The 26,768-nt window shown below is 40.1% G+C and overlaps 1 protein-coding gene across 10 annotated transcripts in view; it reads left to right on the plus strand.

The window, feature by feature from the left end:
- DOCK10 (dedicator of cytokinesis 10) overlaps positions 1 to 24,671 on the plus strand; it is a 180,824-nt gene extending 156,153 nt beyond the window's left edge. For 8 of the 10 annotated variants that reach the window (XM_072143057.1, XM_072143060.1, XM_072143053.1 and 5 more), the window contains 13 exons: positions 292 to 402; positions 1,634 to 1,849; positions 3,431 to 3,488; positions 3,705 to 3,797; positions 5,134 to 5,240; positions 6,029 to 6,151; positions 8,082 to 8,195; positions 14,498 to 14,644; positions 16,146 to 16,356; positions 17,413 to 17,603; positions 20,163 to 20,263; positions 22,161 to 22,299; positions 24,121 to 24,671. In XM_072143057.1, coding sequence (XP_071999158.1) covers positions 292 to 402; positions 1,634 to 1,849; positions 3,431 to 3,488; positions 3,705 to 3,797; positions 5,134 to 5,240; positions 6,029 to 6,151; positions 8,082 to 8,195; positions 14,498 to 14,644; positions 16,146 to 16,356; positions 17,413 to 17,603; positions 20,163 to 20,263; positions 22,161 to 22,299; positions 24,121 to 24,237 — 1,728 coding nt within the window. In that variant the 3' untranslated portion in view covers positions 24,238 to 24,671. The remainder of the gene's footprint in view (positions 1 to 291; positions 403 to 1,633; positions 1,850 to 3,430; positions 3,489 to 3,704; positions 3,798 to 5,133; positions 5,241 to 6,028; positions 6,152 to 8,081; positions 8,196 to 14,497; positions 14,645 to 16,145; positions 16,357 to 17,412; positions 17,604 to 20,162; positions 20,264 to 22,160; positions 22,300 to 24,120) is intronic. The other 2 variants (XM_072143058.1, XM_072143059.1) reach the window with 1 other exon arrangement.
- Positions 24,672 to 26,768: the final 2,097 nt, after the last annotated feature.

Below are 26,768 nucleotides of genomic sequence, written 5' to 3' on the forward strand. Positions count from 1 at the left end.
AGCTTCTAGTTACGCCACTGATTATTATTATTATTATTATTATTATTTAGACCATTAGACAAACATCAAACATCCAGGTAGAAATGGCATGTAAGGAATGGTATCCACTAGTATCTACTTAGTATTGTACTGCTAGGTTTGGCAAAAATATACATTGCAAATTAATTTAAACAGTTCACATGGGACACAGAGGGTGAAATAAATCATAGTATTTAGACAGTTTTTTTGTGCACAATTTTTTGGCTCAGTAAATTTGTCTCTAATCCTCTGTCATGTTGTTTCTATTAACAGCTTATAAAGGCGGTGAGTCAGCTGATTGCTGATGCAGGAATTGGTGGTTCACGATTTCAACATTCCCTGGCAATTATCAATAACTTTGCTAACGGAGATAAACAGATGAAGGTAATGGGTTGATAAGTTTATGACACATCTAGAATCCACAAAAGCTAGCAATAAGCTAGCATTTGCGATTATTTCAGGGCCTCTGCGCCACTGGCGGTGCACAGAGGTCCTGATAAATATGCCCCAGCATGTCAGTTCAGTTCTAGTCTCTAAGCTTTCCGGCCAGACATTGCAGCAAGCATGCAATGCAAGTTTGATGATGATTGGGAAGAGGCCTAAAAACATTTTTGGGGATCCTGAATTTTGTTCATAGTATGGTGGTATAGTAGGAGGTGTTACATAATATAATGTTGAATTTGACATTAAATGTGCATTTCAAATAGAAAGTTTAAAATCCATCAAATTGCTAATTAAATGTAAGCTGCATGCAGCATGTTATAGAGCAGGAGAAGGTGAGTAGGACACTATGTACATTTTGCTCAGCTTCCCCTGCTCTGTAACATTCCGGCTGTAGATTGTACATAGTGTTCTTTCTGCAGGCAACATTTTATAGAGCAGTAGATTCTACATAGAGTCCTATCAGCAAGCAGTATGTTATAATGCAGGAGGCCTGAGCATTCTGTATTGTCCTACTTGCCGATACTTGCTCTACAGCAGGAGTCGAGCAGCTAGTACATGGGGGCACATTTACTTAGGCTTTGCGCCACACTTTTTTTTTCGGACTGTGCCTATCTTCAATGGGAAAACAGCTTGCACAGGTACTTAAGTAGTGGGTGCGTTGCAATTGTGTCGCACGTGACCCTTTTTTTGCCGCAGCTGCGCTGCCTTCCATGCAACAAAATTTAGGGGGGGCGTGCCGACTGATTCGGACTGAGCGCGGGATTTAACTTTCAAATTGTGTCGCAAGCCCTAGTCTTAACATGAATCTCTAAAAAGATGGTGAACTCTGTCAGACCTGAGCAACTCAAGTTCAAGATATCAGGCGCACCATCTTAGTGAATCGCAGCACAGTGCATTATAGTCGGACAATTCTGTGAACTCTGGTGACGGAGTAAGTAAATGTGGCACAGTATGTTATAGATTTGGAGGAACTGAACAAATGAGTATCCCATGTGCATGTTATAGGCAGGAGAAACTAAAAAGATTGATATAGGTTTTGGATCTTTGAATTTTTTCCCATAAAACTTTTGATATCAGTCTGATATTAGACAGTTTATTGAACAAGTATCTTTTGCTCTGTTTAATAATCTATCATTTATGTGGTAAGTAAAACCTATTTCCCCTTCAATAGAACACGCTATTTCCAGCAGAAGTAAAGGATCTCACCAAAAGGATCAGGACAGTATTAATGGCGACAGCACAGATGAAGGAGCATGAAAAAGATCCCGAGATGTTGGTGGACCTTCAGTACAGTTTGGCAAACTCATATGCCAGCACTCCTGAGCTACGTAGGACCTGGCTGGAGAGCATGGCCAAAATCCATGCTCGGAACGGGGATTTATCTGAGGTAAATTTGCCCTCTTCTTGGTGTTCTTCTTTAATGGCTTTAGTGTTCTTTCTTTAGCTTGTCATGAGGATGTAGGCAGACAAACTACCACTAACATGTAATCCAGGACAGTGACAGGATTACAATGATGTGAGGGGATAAAGCATTATGCAAAAAAGTGTAATGACTGCATACAAATAACCTGTAGGAAGTCACAGGGGAAAATAAGAGGGGTAATAATACAGCAATAATAATAATACAGCAAAAGAGTAATATGTTGGCATAAAAAAAATCCATCTAGTTCAGGTTTTTATCCTATTGCCACAAAAAAAGTGAAAAAACCTGGTAAAAGCTAAATTTCCATATTTTATGGAAGAAAGTTCCTCCCGGACGTTAAATCTATCACTCTTATCAGTGACCCAGCTGCAGTTTTATAAGGATCTTGGAATCCGACGGAAAATAGTGTGTTACAGAGTTGGCGTTCCCTGAAAGCTTAGCTCCACAAAAGGGTTGCAACGTTAAAGAATTAAAAGGGTTGTTCAGGCTTTAAAAACATGGCTGCTTTCTTCCAAAAATAGCTTCACACCTGACCATGGGTAGAGCAAGGTGTTACAAAAAAGCTTCATTCATCTCATACATTGGTTTGCAAAGGCAATGCAAATACCTGGGGCCGGGGCTTTGCTCTTTTGCATCTGCGTTTCCAGATAGAGGCATGTGATCGGTAACCAGCACCCGGTGTTTTGCATGTACACAATGTACATGTACAAAATGCTGGATGCTGGTCCCTGGTGTTTGCATTGCATTAGTAAATGCAATGCAAACGCCATATGTGAACACACCCTAAGGGCACATTCACACGAACTGCCCACACTACACATATATACAGCAGCATGCAGTGCACAATCGTTTACAGCACATATGTAACACCTATTTTATATGTTACCATAGACTTCTATCGCTTATGGTATGATAACGTGGGCAATACGGCCATGTAAATGGATGGCCATATTGCCCATTGAAATGAAAGGGAACATATGATACCCTGATATACGTCTGTTTTCATACATCCGTGTAAATGCAGCCTTGGAAAAGAAACATAAGAGCTTTCTACATTACTGGACGTCGTGGCCATCTCTTGATGACACAGCACCCTTGTGTTATACAGACATCCACGTCCGATCGCATGCTGCTTGGGCACTTCACCAGTCATCAGTTACATAAAGAGTAAAGGTTGAAAATATCACAACCCAGAAATGAAATCCTAATGCAGGAATAATCCATTGTCTAGACACAGTGCAGGTCTCTGTAGTTTAAGCAGATGGTTTTGATTAGGCAGAATACAGAGTTTTCTACTTCCAACATAAACTTTCCCTTTCTCTGCAGTGAAAATGGAATATGTGACTCAAAATCTAAGAGGCTGACTTGCTTCTTTACTAATGTGCGCAGTCACTTCTCTACTTTAATCTGGTAATGCAGTCATCATAGTGTAATGGAATATAAAACGTATATTTATGAATAATACGAGACCTGAATAATAAATGTGTGTAAGACCCAATGCTACATGGGAGCTTAAAATGGTGATCTGTGTTTGTGTCCTTTCAGGCGGCCATGTGCTACGTCCACATTGCTGCATTGATTGCAGAATATTTAAAGAGGAAAGGTAAGGCATCTCAGAAGATATGAAGTATTAGATGTCACTTATGATACTATGGCATGTATGAGAAAGAATTGTGGTAACATGCCCCATATCACTTGTGCTTGTATAATTCAGCACTAAATCTGTGTTTCTCTGCTGATTTCAGATGATAAGTTTGCATGCACTAATATTTCCTTCTGATCACTCTACTAAAGTCTGTCTGGCACTGCTATACTGTAGGTTATTGGAAAAGTGAAATCAGTCAGGCCCCAAGCATGGAAGAGGAGAATTGCTCTGATTATAACCATTTACTAATCTCCACCGGTGCAAAAAGTGAGTGCCCTAATGCTGCATGTCATGTGCCCATCCAGGTCATGCAACTCCTTATCCCGCAGGCTACTGTTTGTAATGAATGCATGATTTTAATTTGTTCAGCTTGTTATATACATACATAGTGACAATGTGTACCGTGTACATTTAGCTATGAATCAGCTAAATAGTGAAATAATATATGGAAGTATAGTCTGTTTTGTTTTTTACATACAAAGGTTTGGGTTCACTAAGTTCAGCCAAACCCGAATGCTCACCTTCACCATCAACACGTGATCGACACTGGAGCAATTTCCTGACAAATCTTGGCCTTAACTGAAAGTTACATTACATGAATTCTATCTCAAAGTGACTTTTCTTTGGTCTATGTTCATTTGTCGCATTGAAAGTCGCAGAATTGCAACTGCACCACAACTGCACCAAAGCAATTCCACACATAGACAAAACAATTACAGATACAGCACCACCACTGAGTGTTGTATGCCAGCCATTAGATTCCAACACATATATTACATTTTTGTCTTTATGTTAACATTATAATGTTCTACACACCTTAAAGGGGATTGTCATATCACGATAAGTTTTTTCATATTCCCTTTTAGACTACAGGGAATTGTCACCTGTTGGGACCACCTGAAGCTAGCAATGCACATTAGATTACTGTATTAAATCTGGGGATATTAGCAGGACTAGCAAACCATTTAATGTGTACTGGGATTGTTCTGGGTGAGGGTGGGGAGGAATCTACCCTCAAAATGAAGCACGATAAGCCAGGGACACTTACTCATAGATCCAGGCACTGTGACTGATTATCTTCTTATATTTGCTATCCATTGCCTCCTTTCTTCTTAAATCAACTTTTATGCTAAAAAGCCAGAAGGGGGGGAATTTTACCTGTAAAAAATCTTTGAGGGACCGTGAGGGTGATTTTTTTTATAGGGAATTCTATAAAAGAGGGAATTCACATAAGAAATTTCACATAACAGAGTGAATTCTGGAAAGGACAAGTCATACCCTACTTAAGGGGACTAGTAGTTTAGTGGGGTAAACCTTGGTGACAGGTTCCGTTTAAGTATGAAGCAGTGTACACTTGGCTATTGCTCTACCTTAGTGCGTGAGGGGGAATGGGGGCTTCAAGACTCCCATTCCAGTAATCAGAGAGAAAACAAATCATGTGACCCCCCCCCCCAACAATGATGTAACATCCATTTACAATTAATTTTTAAGAGCAAACATTCAACTGTTTAAAGCAAATTATATATTGTATACATGCACAATGTCAAGCAATTCCTTTATAAATCATTAAGGAAGAAAACTAAGACTATGGATTTATTGGCAGGTTTATTTTCCATGGGGTGGCCAGCCTTTCAGGGTATCACTCCAAATATCAAGGAAGAAGGGGCAATGAAAGAGGACTCAGGGATGCAGGACACCCCCTATAATGAGGTGAGCAATGGACCTTCAGTCTAAATCTATATGATCTTAGATAAATCAGTGGATCTTGAGACAAATCAGCCTATTAATCCCTTTGTACACATTCATAATACACCCTTACATAAACCATGAGCTTTTCTCCACTCTTATGGGCCCATATAATATACACATATCAGCAAACGATGACCTCAATGTCATTCACTTGCCTCCTTTTGGAGGTATAGTTAGATCTAAATTACTTTCCTAAATACTGACATAAGTTTTGGGTGATGACCCTTTACCAATGCAGAGCACAGTAATAATCTGATTTGGATTTCACCCTCATTTGGTTTCAAGACCCCATTTATTGGGTTGAACTTCAGCTGTATATATATATACAGGCAGTCCCTGGGTTACATATAAGATAGGGTCTGTAGGTTTGTTCTTAAGTTGAATTTGTATGTAAGTCGGATCTGTATATTTTATCATTGTAATCCCAGCCAGAACTTTTTTGGTCCTCTGTGACAATTGGATTTTAAAAATGTTGGATTGTCATAAGAACCAGGATTAACAATAAAGCTTCATTACAGACACCTGTGATAACTGTTACAGTTGTTTATTGTAGCCTAGGACTAAAGTACAATAAATTACCAATATCCAGTGGTCCGTTTGTAACTAGGGGTCGTATGTAAGTCGATTGTTCTTAAGTAGGGGACCGCCTGTATATTATTTTTCTATTATTAATGGACCATTGCACCTTACACCTCCATCCTCCTTCCAGTATGTGGCTTACATATTTGTGTGTATTTGTGTCGCTGCAGAGTACGTTAGTAGAGCAGCTGGACCTCTGTGTTGACTTCCTCTGGAAATCTGAGAGATATGAGCTGATTGCTGATGTCAGTAAGCCGGTCATTGCCGTATTTGAGAAGCAGCGGGATTTCAAGGTAACTTTGGCCCTTATCTCCAGTATGTTGGTTATGTGAAGGGTTTCCATGACATATAGACTGTAAGGATGCTATCAGTTTCGGACTGGCCCACTAGTGTACCAGAGGAATCACCAGTGGGGTGGATCCAGGTGAAACTTAACCCCTTGGATATATTATCACTGTATCCCGCAGTAAGGGCTATATGGAGAGTACTAGCAAGCTAAGCCCTCTCCATACAGGGCACTTTAATGCCGCCCGCCATATTGAATTGAATTTCTGCCCTTCCCCCCTTGAGGTCATGGGAGAGCAGGGATCAGTTGAAAGACAAGAGTGTCTGGTAGACTACCAGGCTTGTCATTCAGCCTGTTTGTCTCATAAAAATTGCAATTAAAAGTCTAAGGTTATACAATCTCCAAAATGGTAGCAATAAAAATGCAAGATTCAGTTTATAATAGCAGCGTAGAAATCGGATACTTATAATGGTGAAAACCATGTAAACTGTACTTTATTTACAGCTGTATGTAAGTATTAAATTCCAATAAAAATTTATAAAATTAGAAAAAAAAAAAAATCTCCATGTTCCTCTTATTAATTTGTTTATTCCATAAAAAGCTGAAAGTCTCACTCTATGGATGCTGGTCATTTACCAAACTTTAGCCCCATGCTGAAATAACTGAAGTTTCTGCATACTTTTGTAAAAAGTGATAACTTTTATTTTATTTAAATTTTATTTCAACTGTTAATAAATGTTCATTATGTCATTTTTATCCTTAATATGGTGTCCATTGAAAAACTCATTCTGCAAATAATAAGTCCCTATATGCCTGCATCACAGGGTGCAACCAGACCCTCTGTGCTCTGATTAGGTTCACACTACGTTTTGTGTCATACATTGTAAGGACACGTCAGCAGGATACCTGAATGCAGGGCGAGGAGTGTACATCGTCAGCAGCTGGCGATTGACTGCTGCTGCTGAACGAGGTGATCCCCCAATGATGTCACTGTCTAAATATGGACTGTGACATCACCGGGTCCTCCCTCCTGCCGGGCGACTTATGTGCATCCGCTCCCCATAGCCGTCCATTGCCTTCACTAAGCGCATACGTCACTCATGCGTAGGCTGCAGGATGAAAAGACATAGCTTGCTTCCACCCTGCTTTTTTTAGCAGACAGGTTGTATAGTAACCAGACTGAGGCAACAACTATGACTCTGCCACTATGTATACCCTAAGTCAGTGATGGCGAACCGTTAATAGACAGTGCCTAAACTGTAAATCAAAATCCACTTAATTGCTGTGAAGTGCCAACATGGCATTTTAAGCTGTAATTTATTACTACCTGTTCTTCCATATCATTCTATCGTATCGGCCCCCTGAGGCCACCAATACAGTTGAAAGAAAGAGGAAAAATTCAGACTATCATTGTAGCCTCTCTGGTGGGTTCAGCATGGTGAACAAAGATAATGCACTTCTGTCAACACCTTCTTACTTTTCCCGCAGTTCCAAACAGTCAATGAATTGTCACTTTAAACAGTGCTGAGAGAAGCATCTCTTAAATTGCCTGGGACTGCAGGAAGATTTGGTGGATTTAGTAATGTTTGGTGAACTCTATCCTAGAGCGATGGCCTGAGTGCCCACAGAAAGGGCTCTGAGTGCCACCTCTGGCACCCGTGCCAAAGGTTCGCCACCACTGCCCTAAGTGTATGCGTCAGGAGCTTTGAACCCGGCCTTACAGTATAATTGTCATCACAAAGTGACAACGGAGAATTCTTTTTAGAGCCCGCAGCATAAATGTCAAACAATGTCCAGATAATTCCCTGTCATGGTGCCATTTTAAGGGAAAAAACTTTGCTAATTTTTTTTCTCGCCAAAAGATGTCTCATGGTATGAATATACCCCAGGATCATGACACTATTTACTAATAATCTTCTATGTTGACCTCATTTCAGCGGCTGTCAGAGCTGTATTACCGTATCCACAGATCTTACCTAAAAATCGCAGAGGTTGTGAATGCAGAGAAAAGACTTTTTGGGCGTTATTATCGCGTCGCCTTCTATGGCCAGGTAAGCAGGCTCTGATATAATCCCTTAATCTGATATAATCCCAAGGATCTGGATGTGTGACCAGTCATCTAGTGTGTCTCGTAAATAATATAATTCTTACAATTCACTGATAAACATCTTACTGTAGTAATAATTGTAGCCTTCACATGTTTTCAAGTCTATATACACTGAGAAGGAGTACAGCACACGAGTGTGATATCTATAGGATAGACTGAAGACTGGAAGCCTATGCATTTTTTACAGCTCATAAATTATTTATAGATCTCATTATACATAAAAGATCACTCACATTGTTCAAAAATACAATTATTATTCATTGCAGTGTAGGAAAAGGCAAAAAAATCTAGTAACGATATCATGACATCCATTCTGATCAAAACAGTCTCAAAGGCAATTCTGATATCAACTACATGTAAGACATTAGATGGAATAAAGGACACATCATACATGGCACAGGCCTGTGCTGTTACACTGTGAAAGTCACACTTCTCCCATCCCAGTGTGTGCTCAAATGTCCTGTGCTGCAGTGAGATTACCAAAGGCAGAGGGAGGAGGAAGTGCAAGATCAGGGGGTAGCCTGTGAAGCTACACCAAGGAGGGGCTCTGGCAACACCACCCAAATCCCTTCTTTCTTCTTAAATCAACTTTTAAAATCATACTCATGAGGCAGGAGGCCATGGATAACACATATAAGAAGATTACCCCAGTCACAGTGCCTGAATCTATGATACCTGAATCTAAATGTCTCTGGTGTATCAGACTTGATTTTGATGGTATGTTTCCTTTAAAGGGAACCTGTTAGCAAAAATTGACTTAATAAACCACCACCAGTATGTTGTCAATCAGCTGAACACCTTCGATATCATGTTTCTTTCATGGCCCAGTGTGGTGGCATCATCCAGAAAATCTACTTTGAAGTGAGATGTAAATTGGTTGCATAATGCCAAGTAGGGGGAGATTTTAACACTGACGTCAAGCTCTCTCTTTATCAGAAAGCCGCCTTCACTGTAATTGATGGTCCTGCATCAAGAGACATCCCAAAACCAATCTCCTGTTGTCCGATGCATGATTTTTAATCACAGAGGAGGAGACATTCATAGTTCCCTACCTTGACTTAAACTCTCTACCTAGTGTTATACACTCCTCCTCCTTGACTTTACACAACCAATGTACATCTAACATCAAAGTAGATTTTCTGGATGATGCCCCCACACAGGGCCATGAAAGAAACAAAAACTAGAATGTGTTACGCTGCTTGACAATTTTCTGCTAGTGGTTTATTAAGCTAAATGAAGGTTCCCTTTAAGCATATCCTACTTAGTTTAGTAAACCTACAGTAAGTTTGGTTCTTTAGCACCTAGAAAATGCTGATCATATTAAAGAAAATAATCTTTTCAGGCTTGTGGTTCTGCGAGATACAAGACCAAAGATAAAGGCAGTTAAACGGTGGAAATTGAATTATTTTTTGCAGCTCAATCTCCCCTGTACAGTATACACCACTGGACTCCTAAGTATAGGATTCTCCTTTAGAAACTTTGCTTCTAGGGGAGAAAAAAGTTTCATGGCCTCTGTTTGTATAAACTCTTACACACGTTTTCCAGTAAGAAAAAGGGGCTTTACAAGGGGGCACTAAAATCAAAGCTTATAGCTCCTGTTCTGGTACCAATCTTGCCTATCCCCAATGCTCTGGCACCTATAGAGGAGGCAGGATGACTTCTCATACGAGAATATCTTGCAGAATATCAGGAGATGCTCGGTATCCGTGCAGCAGCTCAGCAGAGTGGGGAATGGTGAGCAATATTTTTTAATATAGTGGACCCCTCTAGAGCCGCTTTAAATCAAATTACATCTTACTGGAAAACCCCTTCAATAATACAGACACTGCTTATAAAATTGTTTGACAATGTGCCTCCATCTAGTGGCCGTAAGAGGAAATGCAGCATTCCATACACTAGTAATTCTTTTGGCACCTATTACCACTTCCCTTTAAGAGGTCAGGGGTTTTTAGCATACTAGTACTTAAAAAAAATTCATAATTTTATAAAATCACATAAAAAATAGCAACAGACATTTACATAAATTACAGACTGTGCTGGAGGGACACAACAAACATAGTTACTACCAGGACAATGTGAGAACACTATCAATATTCTAACATCGAATTATAGCCAGAATGTGAAAAGTTACAGACATGATGTATGCAGAAACTATTCAAAACTAATTACTTTCTACTGCCCAGTTATAGACATAGTATGGAGTAATATATAGGAGTAATATATAGTGATAGACATGGGACAGATGCCTGCAATTTGACTCATCACATACATGTAAGATACAGTAATGCTACATGCCTAATGTTCTCCAAGTCGGTTGTTTGTTGTTACCTGGAATGTTAGTATCTCACTTCCTCCCAGATGACTGACACCCTGATGTGCGTTTTGTTTCTGCATATATCATGTCTGCAATTTTCCTTACAATGTGAGAACACTTAGGGGGATATTTACTTACCCATCCAAGTCTAGATCCCCAATCCGGACTGTCTGACGATGATGCACTGTGCCGCGATCCACGTAGACCTTGCGCCCAATATCCTGCATGTGTCGCTCCCCGCTCAGGTCTCGTGGAGTTCCTCTTCTTCTTCCTGGTGCATGTAAGTTCATGTCTTGCGACACAATTTAAAAGTTAAATCCCGCGCTCAGTCCGAATCAGTCGGATCATCCGATGGCCCGCCCCCAGATTTGTGTTGCATGAAAGTCGGTGCCGTAGCTCCAAAATCTAAACATGTGTGAAACACAAACCCCTTTTAAATGCGGTGGAAATCGACGGAATACCCGACAAAATTGCGGTCCGTGGACCCTTAATAGATGAGCCCCACTGTGTTCTCACATTGCCCTGGTAGTACCTATGTCCCTTGGATGTTTGTTGTGTCCCTCCAGCACAGTCTGCCATTTTTTGTAAATGTCTATTCCCATTTTTTTTATGTGATTAAATAAAATTATGATTTTTTTATCTACTAGTTGTGGAATTCTGGCTCTTTTCTGTTGGTTCTATCTCAAGTTTGCCAGTTTCCTATAAACAGTCCAACATAGAGGAACATTAGAGTATGGCAAGAATATTAAGTTAACAGTAAGGCTGCATTCACAGTACGGTACGGCGGGCAACGGCAGCGCACGGGGAGAGGAGGAGGAGGTGAGAGCAGCTCACCCCCACCCCTCTCCATAGGAAGATATGGCGCACGGCGCCGTACTACAGACAGAGATGGGACATGTCCTATCTATTTCCGGGGTACGGAGCGGTACGGTGCCACACGTGTACTGCACCGTACCGCTCCCGTTGGGCGCCGTGCGCCCATTGCCGTCTATGGGGGACGTATATCGGCCGCATATACGTCACCCATACGGTCGTGGGAATGTAGCCTAAGGCTACATTTACACTAACATGTGCCAACCATGCTGTAGCACGACGGGCACATGGGAGAGGAGGAGGGGGTGAGCGCTGCTCGCCCCCGCCCCTCTCCATAGAGATGCATGGCGCACTGCGCCGTAATACAAGGAAAGACAGGACACGTCCTATCTTTTTCCCGGGTAGGGAGCTGTATGGTGCCGCACGTGTGCTGCACCGTACCACTCCGTACTGCTCCGTGCACCTATTGCCGGCTTGCGGCCTATATATATTTCCCCTAACAGTCGTGTGAATGTAGCCTAACTCAGTTTCCTCATATACATAATTGTTCTATTATTGTTATGGAGTTCTTTAGCACACTGCAGAATACAGACAAGTGTAATGCTGGTGTCCATATTATGCCCATCTGAAACAAGCCTATGGATTTAACTACCGTAAATGGTAAAATTACAGTATCCAATAATATTATAATATAATATATAATTAATAATATTACAAATAGTAGTAAAGTTTGGTGTTAATTCTTGTGCCTTTAAGAAGGTGATGAATATGAAACATAGGATAAAAGCCAAGAAACACAGAGCCTACATGTGCCGCTCCTGGAAGGTGACGGCAGTCTTCCAAGACAAATCATGAAGGTGGATAATAAATCAGTTTTCTGCTCCAGCTCATTTGTAGAAAAGAAATACCTGGCATGTTGACAGCAAATAAAATGTGTCAAAGTTAATCCATTTAGAAGTAGAGCAGAAGTGTTTCATCTGTGACTGTTTCCTAGTATCAGGCTCTGAGGACGTCTCAGCCCCAGTTTTCAGTCACTGGTTGATGATTTGTGGCCTGTGAGATCTTCTTGACACCTGAAGGAGAAATCCTAGGCAGTGCTATGACTTTTACAATCCCTCTTCCTATTCCAACTCAATCTTAATGCACACATTTGCTCTTTTTTTCTGTCCAATCCTATTGAAGGCTGTGGTAAGTGCCAGATTTCTGCTTGTCTATTCTTTACCACTCACACAGACAGCGCCAGCTGTTTACCCATGACCCCTTACATCTAATATATTAATTTAACCTAAGATCTTCATTTGTCGCTTTCTTTTGGTGAAACGTGCAAGTGCTGTGATCATTTGTGTCTGTTCACATCCCAGCATTTAAGATAGACTGTAATGATACATCTATGTACAGAATTTTTCTTTAGAACATTTCTTAAGAATTTTTACGAGATCTAGAAGTAGTTCTAGAGGAGCAGAAAAGATGCAGTACTGTGTCATTCACAAAGTGGGATGAGGGCGCCTACAAATGTTGCATATTACATGCCCATTATTTTATTCCCCATGCAATAGAAAATCTTTAGCATTCCTCCTTAAATTGAAGTGTTCCTCTGATAGACTTGTATGACTGGAAACAGATTTGAGAGAGGAGGGGACAGTTTTCGGATCAGTGACCTCCTTTGTAAGCCTGTATGCTTAAATGGTACATATGGACACGGGCGGTCTTGTCTAAATGACACAATCCAAATTTGAGTTATATAGTGTTGAGCATTACTGGAAAATTTCCAATATATGTCCACAGTTTAACATTACAATTTATATGTATGCATATATCTATATACAAACACTCATATACATTTATTTGAAAAGGGTTTTTTTTTCTCATCTTACCACATGATCTTATGTAGTGGTAGGTTACCATATGTGATAGCTGCCTCTAGATGGCACAATTGTATAGCCAGTATTTTCTTTCATAGCTGCCATATTAGTAGCTAACAAATCCTCTATAATTACTTCTCTACAGCATGTAAAATACATGATCAATTATAATGGATCAGGCTCTTTTCTGCCTTATAACATGTCCTTGTGGCTTTTTAAATACAGTATAAGCTGAGATCTGTTCTCTCCTTTCTTGTTTTGAAGCAAGACTTGACGCTCTTATGTAAAAGATATGATTGCTCATTAAATAGCCTCAAAACCAAGGGGTGATGTCAAAAGACGGGAAATATATGAGTTGATGGTGGGGGAACCAATCTCATGCTTGTGGCTTTGCTGCCATTCTGCTACATTAAGTGGAAGTAGTCAGATCCGCCCATAGTATATCAGCCGGATACTTAACAGTTCTGCCGTCTGCTTCCTGCTCCATCTGTAGGGTAGCAGGGGTGGTGGGTGTTGCACTTCCATCAATGGACCTTGCTGAACTTGGATCTAGGGTTATTGGGTCTGCAGTCCTTGTATTCGTTTTCAAAAAGGCCACTGCTTGGGGTATTTATATGCTATAACTATATTTGAGTTGTTAAAATTCTAAACTAGTCTTGAGTAGACCTCCCCAAAATGGCAGTGCGTGATGCCATTAAACAGTTAACAATGGCAATTGTGCTGGCAACGATCATGGTTGTTACCAGTGGGGATCCCAGCAGTCGGACCCCACCAATCAGATTATTATGCTGTATTTTGTGGATAGTAGATAACTATTTAAACTGGTACAACCCCTTTAAGTACCGATAATGCATGAATAAAGGATTCATGCTTGTTGCTGAGGCTCCTTCAGTAACAGAGCAATATTACATCTACACCTCGGGATAACACAGAACACTATGGACTCACTTCACTATAACCGAATGGAAATTTGCAGAGATTTTTTTTTGTACCGTTACTTAAAACTAAAGCGCAACTAAACCAAATCTGCATTATTACAAGCATCCAGTGGTGCCGCTACTCAGCCTGCACATGAATCCTCGTCATCCATTAATAATTCTGTTTCTAATGCATCAAAGGTTCTGCTTGCACATGTGTACTAGCTGTAGGGTGTGTGATAAACTCATTGAAGTGACTAAATGCGGAAGAGCAGCTTTGGGGAATGAATCCCAAAGTATTTCCCTGTAAAATTGAAATATTCTGATCATCTCTTTTCAGGGTTTCTTTGAAGAAGAGGAAGGAAAAGAGTATATCTACAAGGAGCCCAAATTAACTGGGCTATCAGAAATATCACAGCGGCTGCTAAAACTTTACAGTGATAAGTTTGGAGCCGAGAACGTGAAGATCATTCAAGATTCCAACAAGGTGCGTATTACAGGGGACTATAGAGACAAATATTAGTCAGGACCTGGTTATGGCTGCTTTCAGCATGGAGCATTTCAATTAGGATGGGGCACCGCTGATCACTAACACGGACCTCCTTTCCATGTACTTATAATAGATTTAAACTGTTTTCCATACTATATAAACTCAAATTGGAAATTTATTGAAGGGCATGCAGCAACCAATCACAGCTCAGCTTCATTTTTCTGCTTTTTACAATTTTAAATGTCTTTTCCATTAATGTCCCCATAGGCTACGATCAGTAACCTGCATAGCATACACTCCATAATTCTTGTTCTTCACATCATGTGTATGGTTATCAGATTATACTTGGATCAAATATATAGTGATTCAATATTACCTCCATATTGTACAACACTCACTATACAAAAATCACTTTACAAAGACTACCAAGTGGTGAATTTATTGAGGATTTTTCTTAAAGGAAATCAACCATTGAAAATAACAAAAAAAGGCTACAAATATTTACCTCTGCTCCTCTTCATCTTGATCCTGGCGCTGTTCATTGCTAATCTTGAAAATAAACTTATAATTAGCAGGGGACAAGATGTCCAGTGCTCTGGGCTGTTAATTATCCACGCTACCTCCCTCTCCCATGCTTAGAGAGGGAGTTGACATCATGGTTGACATCAACTCGCTCACCTTGTCACCTTGCTCTCCCACCTCCCAGGGGGACGTGCGGTTGTGTGGAGAATTAGCATCCCAGAGCACCGGACGTCTTGTCCTGCACTAAAGGCTGCTAATTATGAGTTTGCTTTGTAGGTGCTCCCGGCGTGTCAAGACTAGCAGAGGACAGTGTCAGGTGGGTATTTGGAGCTGTAGTAGTTGTTATTTTCAGTGGTTGATTTCCTCTAAAGGGAATCTACCATCGAAATCATACATGATAAATGAGGGACAATTACTCCAGGCACAATGGCTGTGGTAATCTTCGTATATTTGTTATCCATGGCCTCCTTTGTTCAAAAATCATCTTTTAGAATTATGCTAATGAACCAGAAGGGCTCTGACATCACATGCTGTTACACTGTGCACTGCCCCTCCCACTGTCTGCTGAAGCTTCCTCTTCTGAAGTGAGATTACAGCAAGGGAGGGGGAAGGGAGAAGAGGAGAAAGAGTATACAGTACAACAGCCGGTGAGGCTACAGCACATAGGGGCTCTTCTATTACCCCCGGGAGCTCTTCAGGCTCATTGACATCATTTTAAAAGCTGATTTTAGAAGAAAGGAAGCCATGGGTAACAAATATAAGAAAATTACCACATTCATGATGCCTGGATCTATTGGTAGGTGTTCCTGATTTATCATGCTAGATTTCAATGCCCATTTTTGTGAAGTGGCATGGAAAATTTACATGCCAGTCAAAACCCCTATTTGTTACATTATGAATGTGACATTTACAAGACCAATATATAAATAAAATACAACCTTATCTCCCCATTTTAATCTCTATAATGTTTATTTAGGTAAATCCTAAAGATCTGGATCCTAAATTTGCCTACTTTCAAGTAACTTATGTCACGCCTTACTTCGATGAGAAAGAGCTTGAAGACAGGAAAACTGATTTTGAGAAACATCACAATATAAATAGATTTGTATTTGAGACGCCTTTCACCTTGTCCGGGAAGAAACATGGTGGAGTGGAGGAACAATGCAAGAGGCGCACTGTACTGACTAGTAAGTCATCTGTGTATGTGTGTGCACACATTGAGGGAGATTATCAGGACTTTTTTTGGCGTACACCTACATAATACCGTACATTGCTGTATAGTGACAGACACTAGTGAAATCCTATGGACCCCATTATACATCAGTGGGGACCATCAGTTGTTTTGGCAGACAATGGGGGAGATGTACTATTGTGTCTGTCTTTAGACGAGTGCAGATTGGTGGGGAAACTACTACAGTCAGTCATTAGTAGTTGATGGTGGGGGAATTATTACAGCCAGTTATTAGTAGTTGATGGTGGGGGAACTACTACAGTCAGTTATTAGTAGTTGATGGTGGGGGAACTACTACAGTCAGTTATTAGTAGTTGATGGTGGGGGAACTACTACAGTCAGTTATTAGTAGTTGATGGTGGGGGAGCTACTACAGTCAGTTATTAGTAGTTGATGGTGGGGGAACTACTACAGTCAGTTGTTTGTAGTTGATGTTGAGGGAACTCCTACAGTCAGTTATTAGTAGTTTATTGGTTTCCCCACCAAGTAGCTGCTTGGAACTGAGTAGAACTAGAGTTCTTTGCTGCAGTGCATGTACCAATGTAGAATTTTGTGGCACACAGACTGAATATTCTGGCACACAGACTATTTCCTGTTGACCGCCCTTTTTTCAGCCCAGCCAGAAAACTGCCTAAAATTGTCTAAAACCTTTAATAAATGTGGCACATGGCATTTTGGTTGATACATCTTCTCCAATGTGTTTTAACACAGCTAAAGAGACAATCAATTTATCATTCCAGTTTTCTGGCTAGTAATACGTAAAAAAATTAACAATTTCTAGTTGAAACCACATTGAAATTGCATCCTGCGCTGGTCTTAATAAATTGTGCCCAATATATATTGTTCCCTCACTATGAAAGGGGCCAGCACTCAGCCTAGCATTGAATTACATTACTGATTACATAATATTATTCTAGACTTCATAATAAATAATGGATATATATAATAGTAAGAAAATAAACAAAAATCATCCTCACAGACCAGTTTAAGGTACATTCTCTTCTTTTTACAGCCAGTCATTCATTTCCATATGTTAAAAAGAGGATACAAGTTGTCAGCCAGACAAGCACAGAGCTCAATCCCATTGAGGTTGCAATAGATGAAATGTCCAAGAAGGTTCAGGAGCTGCAGCAGCTTTGTACGATGGATGACGTGGACATGATAAGACTGCAGCTGAAGCTACAAGGAAGTGTTAGTGTCAAGGTAAGAAGTGCATGTACAGAGCAAGTACAACGATAAAGAGTAGGACAGACTCCTGTATACTGTTTTTAAGAGTGCTGCCAGTGTAATGTAAAAATATTTGTAACAGTAATTGTTAAATTATTTAGAAAAGAAACAATTGATATGTGCATTGATAGGATTTTTTTACTCTTTTTAATCTCTTGCTATTTATGTATGCGATTAATGAAAAAAAAAAAAAAGTTTTCAGACTTACTGACGCAGTGGGACAAAGTTATCATCAGGCTGGATCTTTCTCCAGTTTTAGAGCGTCTTGAGAGCTAGTTGTATCATAGTGGCTTAGACAGCTTGATAACTGTGTCCCATGGGTTTACAACTTTTTAGTAAAAAGTCACAAATTTGATGCAAATCGGCAGCTGCAACAATTGCAAGACATTTTGAAGACAGAAAACTGATGTAACCGCAGTAATACATTAGCTCTCTTTTTACTAATCCATCCTGTGTCCTCCTCCCATCTATTATCTAGTAAACACAAATATGAAGCTACAAGCTTCTCTGCAGTCACATTGACAAACGCATTTTAATTATTTTTATTCCGTTCCCTTGTAAAGAATGGCTGAATAATTATACAGGTTCTTACTTAAAGAGAACCTACCACCACGAATCTACCTATAAAGGTAGATCGGGTGGTAGGTGGATGTAAGGGACGTGAGGATAGCTCTTTTTAGAGCTAATCCTCACGTCCCCGCTAACTTTAGGTACACTTTATTCCCCTAATATGTAGATTTCGTTATGCGGCTACTGGGGCGTGGAGTAGCCGGCACGAGGCTACACAGCGCGGCTACTCCACGCCCCAGTAGCCACATTACTCCTCCTACCCTCGTAGCTGCGCGCCCTCGTCCGACAAGCCGGCTACTGCGCATGCGCAGTAGCTCCGGCCTCGGAGCTGGGCCTGCTCAGCCGTCGGCCGGCGTTCTGCGCATGCGCAGAACGCCATCATGACGGACGAGGGCGCGCAGCTACGAGGAGCTGCGCGCCGCACGCAACCTGGTAGGAGAAGTAATGTGGCTACTGGGGCGTGGAGCAGCCGCGCTGTGTAGCCGCGTGCCGGCTACTCCACGCCCCAGTAGCCGCATAACGAAATCTACATATTAGGAGAATAAAGTGTACCTAAAGTTAGCGGGGACGTGAGGATTAGCTCTAAAAAGAGCTATCCTCACGTCCCTTACATCCACCTACCACCCGATCTACCTTTATAGGTAGATTCGTGGTGGTAGGTTCCCTTTAATTTGTATACGCCCCCTATAATCTGTAAAGTGCTGCAGGATATGATGGCGCTATATAAATAATGATTATTACTATCCCCCACCCCCAGTATATCTTCCCCTTCTGCCTAACATTAGAATGGAAAGAGTTAATGATTCACTTCACCTTTCATTGGTTTTATTGTTGTTGCTGATCAGTGTAGCACTAAGACAATGGAGCAGACACGTAAATATTGTCTAAAAGAATATCTTTAAACCAATAACAAGGCAGCTTTTATTTTCAAATGCAAAATCCATAAAGCAATTATTTGATTTGGTCTTAGTTTTATACGTATATTTTCGCCCAGATGTATTATAAAATGTTTATTTTATTCCTGTATTTTAGCCGGTATTGTATTTTATGCATCAAATTTAGCTCATTTGTGGTACACTTTCACTAATTTGCTCTAAATTCTGCACTAATTCTCTAAAAATACTCATATGATCGTCAATATCTGAAAGGTGGAGAACCCTTTTAAAGAAAATCTACCATCAAAATCAAGCACTGTAGATCTAGACACTATGACTGTGATAATTTCCTGGCCTCCTTCTTTCTAAAATCAACTTTTAAAGTTATGCTAATGGACCTAAGGGGCTACCCTAGCCCCTCTGTGATCTAGCTGTACATACTGTTACAATGTCTCAGCCTGCCCCTGCTTCTAAAGCGCTTGTGCAGTGAGCAGGAAGTCTTAACAGCCTGTATAGCCAGATCATAGAGGGGCTAGGGTAAACCCTCAAGCTCATTAGCATAATTTTAAAAGTTGATTTAAGAAAGAAGTTGGCTATGGATGACAATTTTAAGAACATTACTGCAGTTACAGTGCCTGGATCTATGAAAAAGTGTCCCTGGTGTATCATGAAGATGTTTGATTGTAGATTTTCTTTAATATTATGTGCTAAGTATGTGTACATACCCAATTTCCTCAATAATAATAATAGCACAGTCACATTCTATTATTTTACGGAGCCATAAAGGTGTGACGCCTTTCTTAATATTAAATATAAGGACAATTAATGACAGATTTTTGGTACGGATTTATTAAGCTGTGTGTTACCTTCTCTCTGTAGAAAACCATCTCTTTTTTTAACTTTGTAAAACAACTGAAATTTAACTCAATTTGTGGAGCTGCACTGACTACGTTCAAAGACAATCTGACATTTCACCCTTATCTGAATAGCATGTAATATTCAGCGCTTCATGTTCTTTGCGGCTTTTATGTGTTTGTCTATCATCTGAATGTTAACATTTCTGCACTGACGTCTAATTTGCTGCTTTCAGGTAAATGCCGGACCCATGGCATATGCTAGAGCGTTTTTAACAGAGACAAATGCCAACAACTACCCAGAAAGCCAAGTAAAGCATCTGAAAGAAATATTCAGGTAACATATTATACACTTTCCTATTCTTATATTATACAAAACTGGGAATGATCCATAAATAATGCAGTTACAAATAAATTTACCTACATTTAATGGCAATAGTAATCTTAAAGGAATTTTCCTGTCTTGTGCATGTTGACATATCTACCACTAGGACCTGAATCATGAGAATGGGGTACACTGACCCTTTCAAGTGGCAGGGCTGAGCAAAGAGATGGCTGCCGCTCTCCATTTCAATCTATGGGAGTGCCAAAATAGACAAGTCTAAATGCAGCAACTTTACATTAAGCCCAGTCCCTGAGGTGCAGACAGACAGGATGGGAAACCCCATTTAGGAATAATAGTTTGTCTGTATGTAAGTCAGACACTATTGTCAGGGGAACTGCTATTTACATGTCCACTTCTTATTTCAATGAATGCCTATAGTCTTCCAAATAACTTCCATACTAAACCTGGTGCTTGCTATCCTCGGCTTAGAAGATGGGAATGATTCGATTGCTAATGCTTGTACATTTGAGATAAATGTAGCCACATTTGGTATGACCAGGGGTGTTACTAGAGGAGTAGCAGCCATAGCAGCTGCTATGGGGCACACAGTGACAGGGGTCCGGCATCTGACCTGCCACACTAAAGAATGGAGGATGTACATCGTTATATACATATTATGCTGTATGTGTGGGTAAATTGCTGTATATGTGTTTATATGATGTATGTGTGTGCATGGTCTGTATATACTGTATGTATTGGTATATAAGTATGCAATATATATGTGTGTATATGCTGTCTATAAGCTGATGTCTGTATATGTGTATATACTGTATGTTTTTATATGGAATGAATATGCTGTATGTGAGTGTTTTCATGCTGTAGGTAAATGAAATATGTGTAAATACTATAGGTTTAAGTATATATATATATATATATATATATATATATATATATATATATACTGTATGTGTGTATATAGTGTATAGCCGTTTTGCGCCACACTTTTTTCGGACTGTGCCTATCTTCAATGGGAAAATGACTTGCACAGGTATTTAATTAGCGGGTGCTTTGCAACTGTGTCGCACATGACCCCCTTTGTGGCTGACTTCCATGTGACACAATTTAGGGGGCTTGCTGTCGGACGATCCAACATATACGGACTGAGTACAGGATTTAACTTTCAAATTGTGTCACAAGATGAAGCACTTACATGCACCACTAAAAAGATGGTGAACTCCCCTGAGTGGGGAAACAACACATTCATGATATCGGGCGCACAATCTTAGTGCATTGAGTCGGACAATGCACTTTCTGTGAACTCAGTTGACCGGGTCTGTAAATGTGCCCCAATGTATATTATAAAGAAGCCACCTACACAGTTCCCAAAATACCTGGCACTTGTTGTTCTCAGTGGAGAAGAGCAACCAAACGCCCATGCTCAGTTGAGGAGTGGGGTTGTTGGGATAAATAGTTGTATGAATAAATAGTAATATAAAGATATAAGATTACTTTACATTCTCTAAGACCAAAATCCAAAATTAGTCAATTGACAGTTTTGTGGGTAAACATGTACCTCTTGCAGATAGTAATCCATCTGTTCCCCTGATCTAAAACGGCATAAGACCTCGTTTACACATCTGAGGGTGTGAGACCTCATTGAAAGTACCCATTGGGCTTTCTTAAAGATGATATTCACCCATTAATATAAAAAGGCCATATATTAATGAGTTAAAAATAAGAGCTATAGCCGAGGTAATCATGCTTTTGCCTGTTTTTATAACAAATTCTCTTTGATAGGGTCATGGTTATAGATGCCCTCTTATTCGCCAATCTGCGCTGTAACGTCTATTGCTCTGGCTCTTGCCATGTGTAATTATGTTCCTATACTGTACACACATTTTTTTTTCAGACAATTTGCTGATACGTGCGGCTTGGCTCTAGAAGTAAATGAGCGCCTCATAAAGGAAGATCAATTGGAGTACCAAGAGGAGATGAAATCTCATTACAGGGAAATTCTGACAGAACTCTCTGAAGTCATGAATGAACCGGTGAGCTGATAAAAGTAACCCAGTAATAACTAGTGCCAGGAAACATAAGGGAATATTCTTAGCTAATGTAACTGTAGACTCCTGCCAAACGCCTGAAACTGTCTGGCCTTAAATTTCACATTTCTTTGTGGATGTTGTCTACGACCTGCTCATTGTCAAGTATATCGGATATCACTGGCTGTGAAGATGGCTCTCATCTATCATTAACCCCAAGTGGAATCTAGGTAGACCATAAAGCATGGCATTGGGAAACTTGAAGGTGATTGAGGTTTCTCTGTTGCAGCTTAATATGTATAATTTGATTTAACGTGTTACTAAACTTTTAACAAAATCTCCTAAATCAATAGAGCAGATGATAATAGTAAACTTTGTAGTATACTTTATTGAAGAGGACCTGTCAGGGCTATTTGGGATGCTAAACCACCCACATGTTCTCATGGAACAGTGTTTTCTGTCCCTATTAAATGCCCACTATTTAAAAAAAAAGTTTATAGTTACCTTGGTCCGTTTGTGATCTGGGCTTAACTGCTCATACTTTTACTTCATTATTGTGCAGGTGGGGGAGCACAAGAAGCGTCTTTCTAAATGCACTATTGATTTCTTCAATAAAAAAATTGAAGCAGTGGTTTTTGCACAAAAAAAGTGCAAATTCATGTAAAATTTTGTGCAGATTTAAGCTGCAAGTACACGTCAGTGAGCTGGAGAGGAGAGCAGCACTCACCCCTCCTCTCTACATAGGGAACAGCGCTGCCCGACTGAACATACAAAGAAAGATTGAACATGCTCTGTCTTTTCCCTGTGTACGGAACAGTTGGCACCTTTGACACCATACCATTGCCGAGGCGCCATAGCCATATATGGGGATGTATATACCGCTGCAAATCCAGAACATGTGCAGATCTCATTGAGATTCTTTAGGTTTTGTGTTCACATGGGGCATTTGCATTGCTTTTACAAACGCAAAGCAAACACCCAGGGGTGGAGGTTGGCCGATCACATGCATTTCACAGGAAACGAAGATGCGATTGGGCCAAGACCCACCCCAGATGTTGCTTTGTTTGTAAACGCAATGCAAAAGCCATGTGTAGTAGTCACATGAACTCAATATGAAGTGTAGTTTACCATTCCATCTGTTTAAAACTATTGACATGCACATATTTCTCTCCCAGACATTGTAACACAATGCATGTTGAATATACATGACGTTCTGGTCTGATCCTAGTCTTGTGTTAATGCATTCTCTCTCTTCTCTCAGCTGTCATGTGACCCATGCCTGTTCCGCTTCTCTTCCTCTTTGTCTAACATTTCACTGAGTACTTTAGGGAATATCGGTATGTTCTTTACCTGTCTACTATACGTGGCTTGTGCATGCTCATCCTTACTCACCTTTCACCTCTTCTTATGCATTCTATGCATTGACTCATCCTGGAAGTAACACTATATTGGACTGTTGCTAGCAACAGCAATGGTGTGCTTTACAAAATAAGGAATTGTATATGTCGTATTTTTCTTATTTGTATTCAGATTGAAATCTTATAAACCAGTGCACCTTCTCTAACCTGTGGGAGAACAGCACTTTTCAGCCCGTGAATCCGGCTTTCCCCTTGTGGCTGGCTGTAACTGTTATAAAGACAGCCAGTGACCTGAAACTCCCAATTGGGCACCGCAGCGCCACAGCTGCCAGTAGGGAGTCTGTGAAGGGTGAAATTGTCAAGTGAACCACAAGAAAATGCTGCGTTATGTGTTTCCATTTTTGAAGGTCGCTGCCCATCACTTTATGTCAGACTAAAATTCTTGTTTTTTTCCTTCTTTCTATAAAAGATCACTTATCGGGAGGACCCAGCAAAACATTCCTCAGCTGAGAAACAATGCTCCCTTCGGTCAGTGAGTAGGACAAATACAGGACTGCCAAGCACCTCATCAAAAACTGACTCCTGATTGGACCATTTCAGTACCGATACCACAGACTTGGCCTGATCAAGGACTTACTTCTTCAGGGCATGGATTGTACTTTTAATTTATTCTAAGATATTAATGCCGGTGCTAAAAGCAGCACCAGCGAAATAATCTGCTGCCTATCCCATGGACAAAACAGTGTTTCAGTACCCTTTGCTGCCAAGGGGTTCACCAATGAAAGATGAGCACTCCCTCTATGACATGGTTGTCATTATTGATGCTAAACCTAATATTATTTTATCTCTGCATATATTTTAAGAGTCTTAATTCTATGTTTTATAATAAAAAAGCATATTTACATTGAAGATTGTAAATAGGAGATGTGTAAAATTTGTCACTTTTTTTTTATAGAAATGAACCCATATCCAGATAACTAAAATTCTAAAGAAAACCTTAGATAAAGATTTATTAAAGTATTTGTGAATGTGCAAGGTTATTGTGTGGTTTTTCTGCATGTAGAGGGCATTGAAAGAAATTAATAGATTCTTCTGGTTGATAATCGGATAGAACTGAATGAAATGGTTAACGTAGGTGCACAAGTATCTGATCGGGTGGGGATGTGTCATTCTGTGACCCCAGTCCCCACAGAGCATAGTACATACGCTGCCAAAGTGTTTTTGTATTAAAAATTGGTTTTACAGAAAAAAAGATACCGTATATTCCGGCGTATAAGACGACCTGGTGTATAAGACGATCCCCCTACTTTCCTGTTTAAAATATAGAGTTTCAGATATATTCGCCGTATAAGACTACCCCTTTTCCAACGCATACAAAACACCGGTAAAAATTTAAAAGAAAACAGATTTGAATTTAACATGGTCCTTTTTTTAATTTAAATTCTTATGACATGCAGGTATATAGCAGGAAAACTGTCGCTCATAAGCATAAGGCATACAACAACAACATTACCATACTGTACCTTAAATTTTTATTTTATTAAATATTCCATGCCATGTACTCAGAAGCCGGAAAAAAATTCCAAATGCAATGAAAATGGTGAAAAAACGCATTTGCGCCATTTTCTTGTGGGCTTGGATATTACGTCTTTCACTGAGCGCCCCAAATGACATGTCTACTCTATATTCTTTGGGTTGGTACAATTACGTGGATACCAAATTTATAAAGGTTTTATAATGTTTTCATACATTTACAAAAATGAAAACCTCCTGTACAAAAATAATTTTTTTGATTTTGCCAACTTCTGGCGCTAATAACTTTTTAATACTTTGGTTTACGGAGCTGTGGGTGGTGTCATTTTTTGCAAAATTTGATAATATTTTCAATGATATAATTTTTAGGACTGTACGACCTTTTGATCACTTTTTATAGATTTTTTTTATATTTTTCAAAATGGCAAAAAAGTGCCACTTTCGACTTTGGGCGCTATTTTCCGTTACGGGGTTAAACGCATTGAAAAACCGTTATCATATTTTGATAGATCAGGCATTTTCGGATGCGTCGATACCTAATGTGTTTATGATTATTACTGTTTATTTATATTTATGTCAGTTCTAGGGAAAGGGGGGTGATTTGAAATTTTAGGTTTTTTTATTATTATTTTTTTTTTAACTTTTTTATTTTTATTTATACTATTTTTCAGACTCCCTAGGGTACTTTAACCCTAGGTTGTCTGATCGATCCTACCATATACTGCCATACTACATGTGCGCACATTGTAATGAAGGGGTTAAAACGAAAAAACGCAAATAGCGATGACGTCACGGGGAGCGGCGATCCCAGGTAAGATGGCGGTGCCCATGCGCCGCTATCTCTTTGAGGCTGCCCGCAAAGCCAACGCTGTGAAAACACCCGCGATCGGTGCTAGTACCGATCGTGGGTGTTACCGGTAAGCCTTTGCTGCAATATGCAGCAAAGACTTACTGGCTATGGAGAGGGCCGCCGCCGTGAATACGACCCCAGAGAAGACAGAAGATTTTTCTGTCTTCAAAAGTCGTCTTATACGCCGGAATATACGATATGTTATATTGTACCTTTCATTAGCATCTGCTGTGTGACTAGGCAGTTGCCAATTAGGAGGGGCTGGAAAGGAGCATTTCCCCCCACCCTTGGGAAACATGTGACCTTTTCAAATACCGCCCAAACCGCCTAGATTATAATCCATTACTAGTGTGGCGAGACACCATGACCATGCATAACAGCAGTCAATTGCGGCTTAAGCTATTCACAATTTCTGCAGCTGTGTGCATGAGGATACCAACAGGATCCTCGCCCTGCCATTCAAGTGTTCATGTGTCTTCAGGAAGAGCTACCAGTGATTGAAGGTAGCCAAGTACTGTTCACTGGTGAGATCTCAATAGAGCATGCGTCCTTAGTTACCTGTGGTCGCAGAGAGTGGTGGCTTGTGTTTCTTCTTGCACACTTAGAAAATATAGTTTTTACAATGTATTTAAAAATTCAATGTAAGAACACAACCTACAACATAGGCTGGAGAGTGACTGTAGATGGACCCCCTGAAGATAACCTAAACACATGGTGCTCTTCTGCTGGAACAT

This window comes from Engystomops pustulosus, chromosome 3 (assembly GCF_040894005.1).
Source record: "Engystomops pustulosus chromosome 3, aEngPut4.maternal, whole genome shotgun sequence".
Classification (NCBI taxonomy): Eukaryota; Metazoa; Chordata; class Amphibia; order Anura; family Leptodactylidae; genus Engystomops; species Engystomops pustulosus.